A 19,477-nucleotide genomic window follows, 5' to 3' on the forward strand; every position below is an offset into this window, starting at 1 on the left:
TTTAGTTTGATTTAAGTACTTTTTTGGCTTGTTTCTTATTAGAAATTGCTAATTATGTCTAAATGCTTGGTTTCTAGTGATTATTTGATACAAAAAAGCCTTTTACAACTGTTTAATTGTACTTCTTTACTGTTTTACATTTTAAACTTATTTTTAGAGCATTTAAACTGTTTTAACTGTTGTAGGCTACACACTCAAGTGTGATAGCCGTTTTTCTGTGTTTTAAAGTGATTAATTTGCCTTAACTGCCTTAAACTCTATATATAAAAAAAAAAAAAAAGCTATCCTATACTTGTTTCCCGCCTTTCTGAAGCTAGTATAGTCCAGTTTTCAAAGTTTGTTGAATCCAGGACTGTTATGTAGCTCCTGTGTTGGCCCAGACCTTACTTGGATAGAAGGAAGTTTCTCTGTTCACTGGTGAGAGTGGGGAGCTTTGAGCAGCCTATCTGTCCCTGGAGGAGTGGTTTTCAGCTCAGAATTTGTAGTTTATTGGCCATTTTGGGATAATTTCTATTCCTTTTATCTTCCTGCTACAAAAACTCACTTTTGCCCGGTTTTGCGCAGCACCAGTTAACTGGGGTAAACCATCCCCGGCTCCACAAAGTCTGCTCTTCAGTTTTTCCCTTAGAACGTCTTAGTCTTTCAGCACTCAAACCCACACCTTTCAGCCCAGCACTTGTTCTAAACCTACTGCGGTACTAGATAAACCCCCAGTACTCCACCTCCACATCTGCCAAGAAGGAAAGAGTCTTCTTACTTCCCTACTTATTCAGGCATGTCCATGAGACAGCTCTTGTACTCTCCAGCCTATCTGATGAGCCTGGGCATCTTGAGGCAGTGCTACAATTGCCTCATGTACACAGACAACCCTCTCCTCCTACCACCAAACACTAACACATGTGAGAGATGCACTTATACAGCCAAGCTAGAGACAAAGCTCTCTCCAACCAAGATTGAACATTCAGTCCAGAGGAGAAAGTAACCACTCACAACACCCAGCTCCCTACACATAGACCAACTAAGCCAACACCTCCAAAACCCACACATAATAACACCAAGACATATACGGAGGCTCTGATTAAAAATCTAAATCTGCCTAAGCAACAGAGACCTCCAAAGCAGACACACAAGCAACCTCCTCCCACCAACACACCCCAAACAGCACAAAGCCCACAAACTCAGTATGCCACACAACCACGGCCCATAAGGTAAGACAACATACCCAACACACTAGTGATAGGTGAGACTATAGTCAGGCACACCAAAGTCCCACTCACTAGACTAGACAAAGAGAAGGTTACTGTCAGCTGCTTGTCGGGTGTCAGAATCACTCAGGTCACTACAAGGCAAGTACAAATATGACTCTGTCATAGTCCATGTTGGTGTAAATGACCTGAGACGTACCTCCCTGGACTACATGAAAAGAGACATGGAAGAGCTCTTCGATCTTGGAGCCAAGGCAGGTATGACCCTAGCCCTGAGTAACATCCTGCCTTCACCAAAAATGATACCACAGTACAAGGATAAGATTATCAACTTCAACAGTTGACTAAGCTTCTGGTGTCATTCAAAGGGGATCCAGTATCTGTCTGCTTGGGATGACATGCTTGACAGGCCACGATGCTTTGTCAAAGATGGCCTGCACCTGTCACAACTGGGATTCAGAATATTGGCCAAGGCTCTTGCCACCCCTGTAGTGCCTTTTTTAGGCAAGACTCAAAAAACAAACCTGCCACCATAAGAACTACAGTAAACAAAAAACTGAGGGCAATGTTACTCAACGCTAAGAGACTAAACCTCAAAATGCACTCACTCGAGGCACTCCTCAAAATGGAGAATATCGATATCTGTGCAGTGACTGAGACCTGGTTCAAGGCTCCCGAGTGCACCCCAGAACTACCAGGCTATAATTCATACCACATGTTTCGGCCACAAAACCTGGAGCAAAACACGAAGGGCAGAGTTGTGTCCATATTCATCAAGGACATCCACACCTCCAGGCTAGTTGCAAAGTATGATGCCTCTGAAATCATCCAAGTGCAGCTAACCTAGGGCAAAAATGCATTCCAAATTGTAGCTTGTTATAGATCCCCCACCATGACCCAGGATGCTCACTCCTCGTTCATGGGGACATTGGAAAAAATGACAGTCCAACCAAATACCATAATAATGGGCGATTTCAACTATCCCAACATAAACTGGGAAAACTACTCTTGTAATAACCCCCTTGCTCAACGATTCCTGGAGTTCATAAATTCTAACGCCCTGGATCAACTTGTCAACACCCCCACCATGGGTAACAATATTCTGGATCTGGTCATTATCAACATGGGTGACTGGTGCTCAGTGCCCGAGATCAACTCTTTGCTTGTCAGATCAGACCATAAACTAATCACCATAGATATCCACATCCCGACCCCACCCCCACACAAGGAAACCATTGTAAAAACCTTTTCTGAAGCAAACTTCACGCTCCTCAAGAATGAGTTGACTAACTTTGCGGCGTCCCTGCAGATGGATAACACAGTCAATACAGTCATGACTGTGGAATCCTACGGAGATGCACTCTACAAGCACCTGCATGAGTGCATGGATCGTGCTATCCCCAATAAAACCAAGATGCTATCCTCCAAAAAAAGGAAGCCGATCTGGTGGTCCCCTGCCATTAACAAACTTTACAACAGAAGGAAGAAACTTTTGCAAAAGAGAGTAAAAACCCAGGTATGGAGGAACTCACTGACAAGCCTCAGTAAGAAACTAAGGTCTCTCATAAAATCCTCCAAAGCTAACTTCGAAAGAAAAATTGCCACGGATTCCAAAGACAACCACAAGGCATTCTTTAGCTATGTCAAGAATCTCCATGGCAACACCCAGATCTGCACCGAGCTACAACAGAACAGCACAAAATATACAGAGCCAACTGATATTGCCAACATATTGGCAGGTAGGTTCATTGCAAACTTTACTCCCCCCTCACCCCCAAAGGGCCTGTAACTATACCAGATGGTTGTAAAGCCCCAGAAATCACAAACACACAGGTAAAAATGGCACTCTCTAAAGCCAAAAACACAGCATCCATGGGACTGGACAACATCCCAGGCTGCATCTTACAGAAACTTCAAAATGAACTAGCACCCCACCTAAAATCCATGTTCAGCCACAGCCTCACCTCAGGCTATGTACCCACAGAATGGCGCACAGCAATTATTATCCCACTCCACAAAGGAGGAACCACCACAGATCCCGGGAACTATAGACCTATTAGCCTGACGAGCCTGGTCTGCAAGGCCATGGAACGTATCATCATGGAACTCATAAACAAAGATATAGGTAACCTCCAAACTCTGGATGCTACCCAATTCGGATTTGTAAATGGTAGGTCATGTCCCCTAAACCTGGTAGACTTCTTTGAAACAGTTACTAAGGCCATAGATGAGGGCAAGGTGGTCCACACAGCCTACCTGGACCTCGCTAAAGCCTTTGACACTATTCCTCATTCAGGAATCATTGATAAACTCACCAACCTTAACATAAACCATTATGTCATGGCTCATGGACAGAACCCACACAGTAAGAGTTGCTGACTCCAGATCCGACTCCAAACCAGTGACAAGTGGAGTACCCCAGGGTTCAGTCTTGGGACCCCTGCTGTTCAGTATATACTTTTCTGAAGTGCAAGCGAACACCGACGGTCTATGGCTAACCAAGTTCGCAGATTACTGCAAACTGGGTGCCATTATCGATTCCCCTGCCGACATAGACAATCCTGCAAAAGGGCCTCACTGAAACGGACACCTGATGTCAAAATCATGGCCTCAAACTAAATGCCAAAAAATGCATTGTTATCCCCTTTGGCAAAAACAAGGTACCCATGAATTACCAAATGGGAGAAGTTCACTTAACACAGAAAGTGTGATGAGAACTTGGGAGCCAAGTGGATAGTAACCTCTCATTCAATAACCACATTGCCAGAGTGGTCTGAAAAATCTTTCCACATGGCCCACTTAATCACAAAAGAGTTTGCATCTAGAAATAAAGAAGTCATCGTTCCCCCCTACTCATCACTTATTAGACCCCTCATTGAATACAATGCCCCGTTTGGGATGTACCTCACAAGACACCTACAACAACTTGAGAGGCCCCAAAAGTACCTCACCAAGAGGATCTCTGGCCTCAAACTATTGCCCTATGCTGACCAACTCAAGAAACAAACTGAAAGCCTTCGCCCAGGCAGCAGGTGCAGAGGCCCAAACAAGCAAACTGACTCGATCAAAAAACGGCCAGCACCAAATGGGGAAAAAAATCTCTTAATGACAGACAGACCGGTTTCGGCCCCAAGAGACTTTTTCAATGTCAAAGAACAAGTGAATGAAAATTCAACCCTCTTTTAAGTCATTAGAGCACCACCAAATGGCCAATAGATGACAAATCATAAATAATTAATTAAATCAGTATAGAACAAATTTAAAACAAAAATGCGCACCACCAATATTAACTAAACATGTCACAACAAATATATATGCAAAAGCAAAATTGATGCATGAAATATGAAAAGTACATATGGAAAATAGCATACATATATATATATATATATATATATATATATATATATATATATATATATATATACATATATGCAAAGTTGATGCATAGAACATGAAAAAACATATTCTACAAATATTCATTTAAGCCTGGAGAAAAAAATCACCAAGCCTAATTATCCAACCTATTTCTTGTTAGTATCTCATGTCATTTAGTTTAAATAAATTTATGTCTACTTACTTCATCAATAATAAAATAAAAATAATGTACATACAAAAGCAAACTTGATGCATGAAATGTGAAAAATTCATAAGGAAAAACGGCATATTTACATACATATGCAAAACTGATGCATAGAATATGAAAAATATATTTTACAGATGTTCATTTAGACCTGGAGGAAAAAGTCCACCAAGCCTAATTATCCAACCTTTTTCTTTTCTAGTTAGTATCTCATGCCATTTTGTCTTAATAAACTTATATCCACTTACTTTATCAATAATTGTGAAATGGAAACAAGCAGTACTATGTACAAGGGAATGTTTATATACAGCATTAGTAATAACTCTATTTCTCATATTACTGAGGTGTTCTGATATACATAACTTCATTGGTCTGGACGTCTGTCCAATATAAAACGCAGAGCAATTACAAGAGGCCAAATACACCACCCAATCACTGCTACAGCTGGGCAACACTTTAATTTGATAGACCTTTGGTGTATTTTTGCTGCTAAACTCCTTGGTTTTAACTACAAGTTTGCAAAAACTGCAGTGACCACAAGGGATACACCCCATTGGGGTAGTACCATCCAGAGTACGTTGGGATTTGGTATTGGGTAAAGAGATCAGTTTGTAAAAACTAAAATGACCTCCCAAAGTGATCCCTCTCTGGAAGGAAAATGCACACCTATCACCCAAAATTTGTTCAAGATATTCATCTGCTAGTAAAATTCCCGTTGTCACTGTACAAAGGCAATTAAACGTAGGGTATTCCTACCAAAAGTAGTTGTAAACCTAATCTTTCTGAAAACACCAGGCTTTGGTTGGTTATACGTCAACAACTCATGTCTCGGCATTTGGTCAACCTGATTCTTAATAGAACATAAGTGAGTATGGGAATAAATGCGTCGAATACGCATGTACTGAGATTTTGGAATGTTTCTAATGGGACATGGTGCTTTATATCGTGGCATAAGGATTATATGATTATTACAGACATTTTGGATCCGATAACTAGTGTTTGAACAGTTGGGTGCTGAGTGTGGGTACATTGAAGATTCAAGAACAGTATTTTTCTGCTACTTGTATATTTCATCGTATGGAGGACCAGGACTATAAGGACATTGTTATTGGTAAAGGCCTTTTTCTAATTGGGAAGCCATTTTGTTTTTTATATTGAGTTATGGGCCACACTGTTCCATCAATAATTTATTTGGGCTTTATATATATCGTGGACATCGCATTTCATTTATATTTATATGCAGCTTATGTGTTTTGCATTACTGAGCTTTTTCACTTTGTGGATATATTACTCGATGTATTTCTAATATCGGGCAGCCTTTGTGACTCTTCTTATTGGGATGTAAGCTTTTGTGTACACATATTTCTGTTATTTTCGGATCCCATAAAGCAATAGTACCCATAGTACTGCTTGTTTCTGTTTCACTATTATTGATGAAATAAGTAGATATAAGTTTATTAAAACCAAATGGCATGAGATACTTACTAGAAAAGAAAAAGGTTGGATAATTAGGCCCGGTGGTATTTTTTCTGCAAGTCTAAATGAACATCTGTAAAATATATTTTTCATATTCTATGCATCAATTTTGCATATGTATGTAAATATGCTGTATTTCCTTATGAATTTTTTGCATTTAAGTATAGTTGCCAGTACAGTTCCCTTTTTTCCAGCTGTAAAAGTCAGGGCCCCTTCTTATATTACAACAAACTTTTTCCAATATTGTGAATGTAAACTCATGCCCCAAATTTTCTTGAATCTATTTAAAACAGCGCTTTTGTTTTCTTTTTCTTTTTAATTTCATATGGATGTTCATAAATCCTATCTTTCAGTTTATGCTTAGTCTTTCCTGTATAGAATCCGGGGCATGTTTGGCATACTGCTGCATACACAACACCTGTGTCACAGTTAAATTTCTCTTGTACATTAAACGTTTGTGCATTAATAACAAAACTTTCACCTGTTTTTATAAATTTCCAATAATTACAATGCCCACATTTATTCATCGTTGGGTTCCTACTGGGTATGTTTGCTTTCTTTTTCTCAAAGATTTTTTTCATACTAGTACCTTTCCTATATACTATTAGTGGTTTGTCCCCCATTTTTTTCTTTCACCAAAATATCTTCCTTTATTGTATTCCAGTTTTGTTTAGTATCCACCTTATAATTCCACTGTCTATGGTGAAAGTAGTGATAAAAATGTTTCTATACATATGATGTCTATGAGTTACATGCCGATCCATCATACTAGTCTCCTCATAGGTTGTGCTATTTAAGATAGGGGCAAAATGGTTATTATCCCTTTTTTTAATAGCCTCAAACATTAAGTTGTTCAACATTGTTTCACTGTTTGCTAATATACTAATGATCTAGTGGGAACATAATTTTTGTTAATGATCACATGGACTCTTGCAATTTTATATAAAGTACCTGATTGATATCTTTTTGGTTTAGTGAGACAGCAGAGAAAAAAATAATACTGTTTCTGGAATACATTAATCAGAGTACTGACCTCCTCAAGTTTGCACGTGAAATAGGGGATGATAAAATAGCTTACTTAGATATATGGCTGGAGAAAGACAAACCAAACTGGAGGAACATCTCATGAATTTTCAGAAAGCCAACTTATTCTAACATTTCACTAGTGTTCTTCCTATGACACAAAAAAGAGCTGCAGCAGAGAGTCAATTTGTACATTCAGCTCGTATGACTATACTGGAATCACACTTCATGGATTAATGTCCTATACCGAAGGAAATGTTTAGTAAGAGAGGGTCCCTAGAAACAATGTTGAACAACTTATTTATTTATTTATTTTACATTTATTAACTGGGTAGAGTCCGGCTGGTCAAGTAGCCTGTTTTCAGCAGAGACCTGGGGCGAAAAGCTCCACAACAATAGTACAAAAGGATTACAAACATTTTTAAAATATTTATAAACAATATACAAAAAGTTTTACAGGTGGCAATAATCACAATTTACAAAAAGGGGAATGTAAAACAGAAAACATTACATTTCCTAAGCCTTACTACAGACAGTAATATGAAACTCATTAGATATATAACTAAAAAGCATTGTGGTATTTTCGTTTGGTAGAAGTAAGACAAGAAGATAGCAGAATAGAAAACATTTGATTGAAGGCATGAGAAACTATCCAGGAGTATAACAGGAGCATAACCATTGTTGAGTAAGGTATTCCTTTAGGAGTTTTTTGACGCTATGATGATTAATGCTTGAGGTTATTAACAAAAGGGATAATAACCATTTTGCACCTATCTTAAAGAATAAAAAACATGAGGAGACCGCTATGATGGATCGGTATCATAGACGTCATATGTATAGAAACACTTTTATCGCTACTTTCACCATGGACAATGAGATTATAAGATGGATACTAAACAAAAACTGGAATATAATAAAGGAATATATTTTAGGAAAGAAAAAAATGGGGGACAAACCACTGATGGTACATAGGAAAGGTACTAGTATGAAAAACATCTTTGAGAAAGCAAACATACCCAGTAGGAACCCAAGGATGAATAAATGTGGGCATTGTAATTATTGGAAATTTATAAAAAACAGGTGAAAGTTTTGTTATTAATGCACAAACGTTTAACGTACAAGGGAAATTTAATTGTGACAGCACAGGTGTTGTGTATGCAGCAGTATGCCAAACATGCCCCGGATTCTATACAGGAAAGACTAAGCGTAAACTGAAAGATAGGATTTATGAACATCCATATGAAATTAAAAAGAAAAAGAAAACAAAAGCTGTGTTTAAACAGATACAAGAAAATCTGGAGCATGAGTTTACATTCACAATATTGGAAAAAGTGTGTTGTAATATAAGAGGGGGCCCTGGCCACTACAGCTAGAAAAAAACAGAACTTTACTGGCAACTGTACTTAAATGCAGTAAGCTGGCCAGAACCGAATGAACATACTTCAGTAGCGTGTTTATTAAAGATAAAAGATTGCTCATGATAAACCATGCTTTAGTTTGTTGAATGAAACATAAGGACAATGCATTTTTAAGCACTATTTGAATTTTTATAGATATTTTTAAGGAATTCTTATATCTCTTAAGTAATGTGAAGTATTTCATGCTGCAAAGGCAGAATGGCTGTTTAAATCTTTGACATTTTTTAATCTGACATTGAAGCTGGTCAGTTATGTGACTTAATGGTTGTATTTAAGGAGGAACTTTTAAATTTTGTACTACCTGGTGAAGTCTTTTTATCTTAAGACAAAAGCACTTATCTCATAAATAAGAGTTTGTAATAGAGGTTTGTAGGGGCATCTGAGTAGCTCACAGTGCTCTGTTCTTCATAGTTTTATCAGTTTGTTTGGTGGTAGAGTTGCCTTCTAAGGTTTTCAAGGCGGATATCCCTTTGAAAAAGAAACAAGAAACAAAAAACAAAACATGTTTCTCCTGCTCCTAAGGACCTTCAGAGTGAATGGCAGAATTTCATTCAAGGTTTGTTTAATGCTCTTATGGCTTTGAAGCCTCCTCAAGGGGTTTCTGCCCCTTGTCCACCTTTGTCCTGTGTTCCCCTTAAAAATGCCTATGGAACAGGATTCCTCTGAGGAGGAGGGGATTCAGATGAGAAATCTCTTGCTTATTCTTCCAAGAGTCCTTCTCCCTTAGACTATGGTTCTGAAGAACAGGAGTCCACTAGTCCCGACACTTCTTTTGAAGATATTTCCTTTGGGGACACAATTTCCAGAATGATGGAATTTTTAAATGGGATTGTGCCCAGGGGTTCGGAAAAGGTATTACAAGCTTTTACAAATGGACTCTCCTAGACCTTCTCCCTTTCCTCCTATTTTGGCTGCCTTCTTGGATGCCTTTTGTAATGTGTCTCAGGCTCCAGACTTCCAGCCCCCTGCCCCTCCAAAAAAACTGATAGGTTTTTATAGGGTGCCTTATGATTGCAAATTTCTCTATAAATGTCCTGCTGACCCCTTTGTGGTGTCTGTGGCATCTGACAGTCCATCTCGGTTACTACCTTTTATGACGTTACTTCTTTCGATAAAGACAGCAGAACTATGGAAAGGCTGGGTAAGAAGGTTTATACCTCGGCTACCAGTGCTTTTAGGGCTGTCAATTATCAGACCCATATATCAAGATATATTTTGGCTTTTCTTTGTCAGGTTATTTCTGACCTTCCTGATTCTGAGGGAAAGACTTCTTCTCAGGTGGCTCGCCATTCTATTAAGTGCAGTTATGATGCAGCAGATGCTTCTTTTAGAGTTGCTGGATTTGGTTCTGTGATGAAGGGGTATTCCTGGCTTTGGCATCAGCCTTTGCCTGATGATATTAAGGCTATGCTGATGGATGCTCCTCTGGATAACAAACACTTATTTGGTGCACCTGCTGCTGATTTGTTTAAGTCTCAACACGATAAGGGCAAGGCTTTACAGGAACTGAAATACGATTTTGTCTTTCCTGCACATACATTTCAAAGGAATTACCCTAATAAGCTTTTCCTTGTTCGTATGCAGTTTTGCTCTCCTCCCAAGGGTAAAAAAATGGTGGGAAATGGACTCCTCCTGCTAAAGCTACCCAGACTCCTTTGACACAGACATCTCCTTCTCCTGACAAACCAGGTGCTGTCTCACTACCCTGCTCTTCACAGCCACATTCCTCTTTTTCTTCATCTTCCACTATCCCTTCAAGTTTGGTTACAGATTACTCAGGATTCCTGATTTCTGTCCAGTATCTGCTTAGGGCACTACATGGTCTGGAAATCTTTTTCCCCTTTCATGGTTATTCCTCAGCCCACACTGGAACAGTTGGCATTTTTTCCTGAGGTGCTTCAGGATCTTTCGACTCTGTGAACTATTCAGGAAGTGCCAGTTTCTCAAAGGGTGAAGGGGTTTTACTCCAGAATGCTCTTGGTCCCCAGGAAAGAAAGCACTTGGGGACCCATTCTGGATCTCTCTTACCTAAACGCCTTTCTGAAGGTCCCTTCATTTCGGATGTTGTCCCTTCAGTCTTTGTTCCCTTTGTTGCTTCCTCAGGCTTTTCTAGTCTCTTTGGACCTCAAGGATGCTTATCTTCATATCCCTGTTCATCCCCTTGTCTGAAAGCTTTTCTGTTTCTCGGTTTCTTCCTGGTATTTTCAATTCTCTGCTTTGGCCTTTGGCCCCAAGGGTATTCACCAAAATGCTTTGCTCCTTTGATTGCTTTTTGCAGGCTAAGGGGGATACAGGTCTTTCCCTACTTAGACAATCTCCTTTTTCAGGTATCCTCTCGAGAGATTCTACTGCAGCACATTCACTTTGCCATTTCTGCCTTGCAAAGCCTGGGGTTCACTATAAATTTCCAAAAGTTCTGACTCCTTCATAGGATCATGTGTTTCTTGGGTGCAGGATCCAGACTGTTCCATTGCTGGTATCCCTGCCTCATCCCAAGGCCTTAACTCTCATTTCTTTCATTCAATCCCTTCTCTGGCCTCAGTCACAGCCAGGGAGTTTCTGAGAGCTCTAGATTTTATGGTCTTCACCATTCCTATGCCCCTTTTGCCAAACTCCACATGAGAAAACTTCAGTGGTTTCTAAAGTCAGTTTGTTTTCAGCATTCTCGTCCCCTTCACTTCTTAGTTCCTCTTCTTCCATGCCTCAAGCCATAATTTCAGTGGTGGATTCAGCAGTTGGCTGTCAGTCCAGGGCTCCCTTTTCAACCCCTTCTTCGCATCTAAGACAGAAAAAACAGTGACATTTGGTATAAGAGCAGTGACTTCTTTGACTGTATGCATTCAATGATGAAGTCTTTTCAGTGCTTTGCTCAAATCTCATGGATCAATACATATTCTGACATCATCTGAGCTTTTCTTATGAGCAACGACCATGGAGGATACCCATTCATTTGGTTCTTTTAACTGGACAAATTACACCTTGCTGCACCATTTTATCTAGCTTAGCTTTGACTATGTTCTGCATAGCTACTGGAACTTTCTGGGCTAGTCTGACAACTGGGCTAACTTCTGGGTCTAACTTAATGGAGTACACAACTGGGAATTTGCCTAGTTTGTCTTCAAAAAGATCAGCACAGGTAGATAAAATAGACTGGGCAAAATTAGAACAGTGGTCTTTGAAGCTAACATGATGGACTTCATTATTAAATGAAAGCAGTTCCATTTTCAGGCTGTCTCTGAGGCCTAATGATGACAGTATGTGCCTTTTAATTACGTAAAATTGCAAGTCATAGCTGATCCCAGAAGAGTAACATAAAAGCACTACTGAACCTTCAGTCTGAATTTCTTCACCACCATAAGCAACAAGCTTTGCACACTTTGCCAAATCAAGCTTCTCACTAGCACATACTCTAGCAAATGTTTCCGCTGACATAACATTGCACTTTGAGCCTGTGCCAACTTTGAGCTCTATGGGTTTCCCATTTATCCAAAATGTACAAAATACTTCATTCTTTGCCCATAAATCTACTGCACTGAATGTTTCATTAAGCATAGACACACCATCAACATAAAAATTAGGGTCACAGCTTTTTAATTGATCAACTTATCTCTTTGTATGTTTTCTTTTAATAAAAGAATGGCCCTTGTTTGATTTGAAAGATCTTTTGAAATGATTCCACTTATTGCATTTGTGGCATTGCTGACAAAAAGCTAAGCACTTTTCTCTTTTGGGTTCATGATTTGCAGCATAATTACGACAATTGACTATGAAAGTGAGTGAGGGAACATGCTTTGAGTTTGTTGACTCACTCTTGTGTTTCACTGAGACTGTGCACCCTCTGGAATTTGCTAGAAAGCTACGGGGTTTCTCACTGACTATTGCAGGACGTGCACCAGTCACCATGTGCTTGGGCATGTTTCTTTTAACCACGTGCTGCATACTATCAGCATGAGTACTAGAAGATACTAGAAGCATGCATTTCTCATTTGTAAGCATATTTATGTGTTTTTCCTGTTAGCTCATATATCTAACTAATCTCAATGGCCTTATTCAAAGTTAAATCACTGTCACAAAGCAAAAGCTTTCTCACAGCATCATCTTTAATACCACACACAAGTCTGTCCTTTATCAACTCATCCCTTAAATCACCAAATCTGCACATTTTAGCCTTGTTTCTCAAGTCAGTTATATATGCTGCAACATTTCCCCAGGCTTTTGTTCTCTTGTGTAAAATAAGTGCCTTTATATTGTAATATTAGTTTAAGGGTTGCACATTTCTCTAAATTTACATTTTAAGCATTCAGATGGTACCATTATATGATGGTTTTCCCCTCTGCTGCAAATACAGCAGATGCATACACAAATAAAAGTTCTCTTTCTGTGGCTTCTGAACCAGCTAAATTAAGCAGAATAAATGCCTATGTACGGTCATCTTTATCATAAAATACAGCTTGTATGAAAATATCATAGCCTTGCTCAGACACTCTCAAATTTTCTGCAATATTATTATCAAAGACAAGTGGAGCTGGTCTACAAAATCCTTCAGCCATGCCAACAAAGTTTGCCCAAATACACTGAAAAAATGACCCTTGTAATTATATATGAGCATGCACACACAACCAGTACTTGTAATAACATTCAAATGCACAATAAGCTCTCTGAAATTTGTGAAATATGCTTTGAAATGGATGTATTTTGCAAAACAGCTGTACTGTAACACTGCACAGTCATGCTATTAAAATATTTTGTCAATATGTATTTGCTTATTGCATTTGTTAACCAAGAAAGTCCACTGGGCCTGAAATGAGCCCATTTTCAGTGAAGGCCCGGGGAGAAAAGCTCCACAAAGTTACTTACAAAGAAAATACAATCACATAAACAGAAAAAAAAATCATACACTACAATTACAATGCATGAAACTGGTAACAGAAGCAACAGTACAAAAAAATACAATCTTTGACATAAAGAAGTAATGCATGGCATAGATTTCAGTGAAGATGTTAGTGAATGATAATTACAATGGTGCATAGAGTATATTCCAGTTCAATATGTCGCAGTTTCAGACATTTCATTTACTAAGAAATTCGTTTAGAGCGTTCTGAGTGCTTTGTTTTATATTTTGCAAATAAATAATTTAAGTAAGCTTTGATACCTGAAATACGTTTCTGACCTTTCTTTGCAAATTAAACGTGTAGTGAGGATGATCCACCCCTCTATATTCTTCCACCTTTAACGGAGTGCCTTCACGGTCTGGAATCGGGATTTCTGGATCCCATTCTGACACCATGTCACTCATCTTGTTTCTCATTAAAGACAAATAGGTGGGATAGTTAATTTATATGCTTTATTACATAGAAACACATCAGGATGGATAGCAGCAGTACAAAAATATAAATTAACTGATTGAGTATTCTTAAGAAGGATATTTCTTCCAAAGCATTTAATATCCATCGCAGACTCTCTCATCTTAGAAGGAAGTGCTGGTATAAAAGATAGACCTTTATCAAGTAGTTGTTTCTGGGCTTCACTTAAAGTATGTCCGGGTACGTTAATAATTAAGGATTCATGAGCTTTATTGTCTGCCGAAAAGATCCTCCTCTTTCTGCTTCTTCTTATTGAACAGTCCCTTCTGTAAGCTGAATCTTTTTTCATTAAGACCAGTAACACCAGAAAAAAAGTGCTCTTACTAGAATTTTTAGGTCTAGCTCTTGTATTATTGTCACTTACATTAGTATGTGTATTTTAATATCTAATTCGTGAATTTTAGAGCTCAAATTGGTCTTATGAATGACTGTGCTTTCTTTAGGTAGATCAGTATGGGAAGTATCCTCTTTTGTTCGCTCATTCTCATGACTTCTCCTAATTGTAAGTGCTTCAGAAATGCTGCCATGATGGTGGTGGGCATGTCCTTGCTCAGATGCAATAGTGTCAGCATTTCTCACATTTTGTTTCTGTACAGAGTCAGTAGATCTCAGCCATTCAAAAATATTATCATCCATAAAAACTTTGTAGTCTCTAGCTAGCTTTTTAGTTTTAATACCTAGTAACTTGCTGTCGTAAATGGACAGTATCTGCTGTAATCCTTCAATTCTGAGAAGGAAGGCTTCAGTTAAAGCTGAATTTTCAAGTTTCATTTGCTTTTGTTCAATAAAAGCTGCAGTCTCTTCTTCGAGAGGCTGAAAATACTCGAGTCCGATGGAGCGGAAACTGGTTTCTGGATTAATCTCTTGCCACTTTCCCAAAAGCTCACAATATATATTGCTGTAAATTGGCATACATTTAACTCTTAAACCCTGAGGTACTCTCTCGTGATGTAGGCAGGCTTCCCATTAAAGTGGCAGAAACTAAGAAGATGAGATCCTAACCTCACAGTTTTTTTAAGATATCAGAGCACTTCTCAATTATTTAAGTGCAGGTGTCTGTTATATTCTAGAAGATCTGAGGAAGGCATCAAGGTGAAAGCGCTTATCTTAGAGTTCTTATACATATATTTTTTATCTAGTTTTATGTGTGATTTTTTTATGAGTTTTATATTTGCAATTAAAGTTTACATTTGATTTTAGTTGTATATCATCCTCTCCGTGGTTGCAGTTTTTGATTTTACATTTGTTTGATTTTGTATCTTAATCAAGCTGCATTCAGCCATTTCTGGTGTGCTTTGCCATATATACAGTATTTGAGGATGAATCCCACTATGTATGTTGTAGTTTAATGGGTTGCCAGAATCATTTTCACTAAATGTGAGTTTCAATGTGAAAGTGTTTTGTTTAGAAAATAGCTGTCAGTGTTTTTCCTGTAAAATTTGATGCAGACATTTTAAATTAAATACAAAATCTCTGTGATTATTGTAAAAGTAAAGAGGAAACTAGTTTGTACACTGACATATTAAAAGAGTGTTTATGGTAATTGTGGAGTAACAACATGGCTGGGTCTGATTCATTACTTTGCATAGTTCCCCATTTGTCCACAATCCAGCTTTGATGACTGTGGAGGTGTATGCTGCAGCAATACAGCATTATTAACTAATCAAGTAAGTCAGACCTGTGCTGAATGATGTCAGATGGGATAGTTATTCTTGATAACAGAAAATATATAGGGAGGCCTTATACATATACATGGTAGATACATCAAAATATTTTATATCGTTAGTGTAGTGATTATTTTTTCAGGATTCTAAACTTTGCCAAATGTAACAAAGCTTGTTTTCTAATCTACAGCATGAAGGATTTAATTTATCTAACAGCAGATTTTCAGAGAGTATGTTTCTGTGCATGTGTGGTATAGCATTGCTCTATATATGTTTGTGTCTATGAAAGTGCATATATCACAAGCGGTATGGACTGGCTTAAAATGCTTTATTGTACTCGCATCTTTTAATTTATTAATGTATTTGTTTTGTTTATTTATTTATTTTTGATTGAGTACTTTTCATTTTCTTTATTTCATAAGGTAATCCTTTGTCAGCTTAGCAAAACTGATATGATTAATGCCAGTATGAAACCAGTTCCTGTGTTTTGAATTTTTCACAAGTCAGGCTGAATGTTGCTGTCCTTTTAGGGATCTGGGAGAGTTGCATGTCATGTTCTAGGCATTAGGAAATATTGACAGATTTTTTTAACCTTTCTGGATTTAGCAAAAATAATTACTTATTTGCAGCTTTTTTTTTCTGGCATCAGAAAACTTTATGGATTTTGGTCATTTTTCCAGACTTCAGAGAAATAACTGTATAAAACCCGCTTTTAAGGTAGAAAACATTGATTAAGTACCTTTTAAAATTGTGGTACTGTCTTCAGAATAGCACTGCTGGGGGTTCAAGTGTGCTTGATATTTGAACGCTGTCAGAAAATGACAAGACTGAAATAATTGTTTTTGACTTGCTTTAAGCTTCCTACTAGCAGTATAGCATTTGATTTAACGTGCAACAGGTGGTTCAGTTGTGAAATATGGTTACAAAACTTTTCATTTATTTATTTATTTATTTAAAGGGAGACCCATTGTGGAGTGCTAGGATTCTTCAGAGCAATCCTCAAGCTATCATTGATGTGCATTCAAGGTATGGTACAGATAAATCTACGTGCATCAGCATGTCCTATGTTTACAACCAGATTTCTTGGAGTTCTTTTACAAGACTTTGCCAGCCTAGCTAAAGTTTCATTTGTAGTGTAATGGGCAGATAAATGAAGACAGTTTTCTTTATGTATCTAATTTATTTTATTTTTTTTATTGGTAGCACATTTGGTAGCTAGACAACATATCATATTGCCTAGCATATATGATGTGTATGTGAAGATGCACAAGCATTGTTTAATATTAATCTTGAGGCAGTCTTTCGGGAGAGGTATTGCCTTAGATGCTCTCTTTGTGTGTCCATGCACAGATTGTCTGCTTATTTATCTTTCTGTCTGTCTACATATTCTAGTTGGGATTTATAGAATAGCACAGCACATCTCTGTCAAGATAATTCAGAGGGTGCATGCTGTGCAAAATGTCTAAAAACTAATTACAGAAGTAACAGGCAATGGATGGGGCTGGTCTGCAGAAGAAAAGCTATATAACAACTCAAACATCCAGTCCAAACATGTGTAGCAGCACTAAACTGGCATTCTGGAAAAGCAGCACCACTACAGTTTGCATGGGTGACATACATGACATAATGACAAAGCCATACCTTTAGACCCAAAGCAGTATGAGTGCCTTGAAATACAGCAACAGTCAGTGCCATAATGCTACATGTAAGGGAGCACAACATAGCACATTGGTCAGTAGGAACAGCATTGTGGCTCTGCTTGCTATAGTGGCCACCCTGTTTGTCATATAAATGGGGAACAAAGGGGAGTCTGCTTATCTGTCTGTCTTGTCTGTCTACATATTCTAGTTGGGATTTATAGAGTAGCACAGTACATCTCTGTCAAGATAATTCAGAGGGTGCATGCTGTGCAAAATGTCTAAAAACTAATTACAGAAGTAACAGAAAAGAGATGGGGCTGGTCTGCAGAAGAAAAGCTATATAACAACTCATACATCCAGTACAAACATGTGTAGCAGCACTATACTGGCATTCTGGAAAAGCAGCACCACTACAGTTTGCATGGGTGACATACATGACATAATGACAAAGCCATACCTATAGACCCAAAGCAGTATTAGTGCCTTGGAACATAGCAACGGTCAGTGCCATAATGCTACATATAAGGGAGCACAGCATAGCACATTGGTCAGTAGGAACAGCATTGTGGCTCTGCATACTACAGTGGCCACCCTGTTCGCCATTTAAATGGGGAGCAAAGGGGAGTAGGAAAAGACAGTATAGGAGGCAGAGAAAAAAAAGTTTCACCAGCAAGGAATGGATAGTGATAGGGAAGGAGGGCTATTCTTGTGGGGATAGAGCCCCCCTTTTTATTATCAGAGGGTGTCATTCCAAAGGGGATCCAGTATCTGTCTGCCTGGGATGACATGGTCGACAGGCCTTGATGCTTTGCCAGAGATGGCCTCCACCTGTCACCACTGGGTTTCCAGATCCTGACCAAGGCACTCGCCTCCCCCATTCTGCCTTTTTTAGGCAATGTCCCAAAGACAAATCTTCCAACATAAAAGATGTCAAAAAGCAAATTGAAGGTCATGCTGCTTAACGCCATGAGCCTTAACCTGAAAATACACTCACTGGAGGCTCTCCTTGCACTGGAAGATGCTGATGTCTGTGCGGTCATGGAAACTTGGTTCAGGGCTGCCGAGAGCAGCCCTGCCTTACCAAGCTATACCCCATTCCACACATTCCAACCCCAAAATGAGGTTGGGAAGAGTAAGGGCAGTGGAGTCCCTATCTTTTTAAGTACAGGCAAGTCCAGACTTGTTTGCCAGCATGATGCACTGGAACTACTCCAGGTGCAGCTGATAGTTGGCAAGACACCCATCCAAGTTATAGCCAGCTATAGACCCCCCCCATCCATGACTCAGGATACCCATTCCTCTTACCTGGATCTACTTGACTCCATTAAGGTACCCCCTAACATTCTGATCCTTGGTGACTTCAACTACCCCACCATAGACTGGGTGAACTATTCTTGCACTAATGCACTCACTCAATGATTCCTTGACTTCATCAATTCTAACACACTAGACCAGCTTGTCTCATCCTCCCCAAGGGGAGATAACATTCTGGACGAGTGACCACTGCACAACTCCCATAGTATGTTCTTACCTGTTGAGATCAGATCATCACACTGTCTCATTCAAAGTTTCTATCCCATCCAACCCTAACTGTAATCAAGCTAAAAAGCTTCTCAGAAGCTGACTACAACCTCCTAAGGGAGGGTAACTGTAGCTTCACACCACTGCCCCCTCAGAGAGATGCAGACAACTATGCTGAACAGTATGCCAATGTAGTATACAAGCACCTGTACAACTGCATGGACTCGGCCATACCCAATAGACCTAAAACCTGCTCTTCAAGGAAACACAAATCTGTTTGGTGGACATCCTCTATCAAAAGGCTGTATGACAAAAGGAAGAAACTATTGTCCAAGGGTAAAAAGGAACATATTCCAAACTGGAAATACTCCCTCCTTAGTCTCAACAAGCAAATTAGATCACTAATGAAAGTCTCCAAAGCCAATTATGAATCAAAACTAGCCTCTGAAACAAAGGGAAACCACAAAGCCTTTTTCAGTTACATCAGGAACCTCCATGGCAAAGCCCAGATTTGTTCCAAATTAGTGCTTAACAGTATCACTTACACCGATCCTGTTGACTTAGCCTTCCTGCTAGCAGATAGGTTC

General features: G+C 38.9%; 1 protein-coding gene across 9 annotated transcripts in view; it reads left to right on the top strand.

Annotated features, from left to right (window-relative positions):
• Nucleotides 1–19,477, top strand: part of LOC122801731 (homocysteine S-methyltransferase 1-like) — a 638,040-nt gene that overhangs the window by 51,535 nt on the left and 567,028 nt on the right. For 6 of the 9 annotated variants that reach the window (XM_044071256.1, XM_044071255.1, XM_044071254.1 and 3 more), the window contains one exon: nucleotides 16,688–16,755. The exons of the other annotated variants lie outside the window; for them this stretch is intronic. In XM_044071256.1, the coding sequence (XP_043927191.1) occupies nucleotides 16,688–16,755 (68 nt within the window). The remainder of the gene's footprint in view (nucleotides 1–16,687; nucleotides 16,756–19,477) is intronic. 9 annotated transcript variants of the gene reach the window in all.

The sequence above is a fragment of the Protopterus annectens genome, chromosome 5.part0, assembly GCF_019279795.1.
Source record: "Protopterus annectens isolate FY-2018-M chromosome 5.part0, PAN1.0, whole genome shotgun sequence".
NCBI classification, from domain to species: Eukaryota; Metazoa; Chordata; order Ceratodontiformes; family Protopteridae; genus Protopterus; species Protopterus annectens.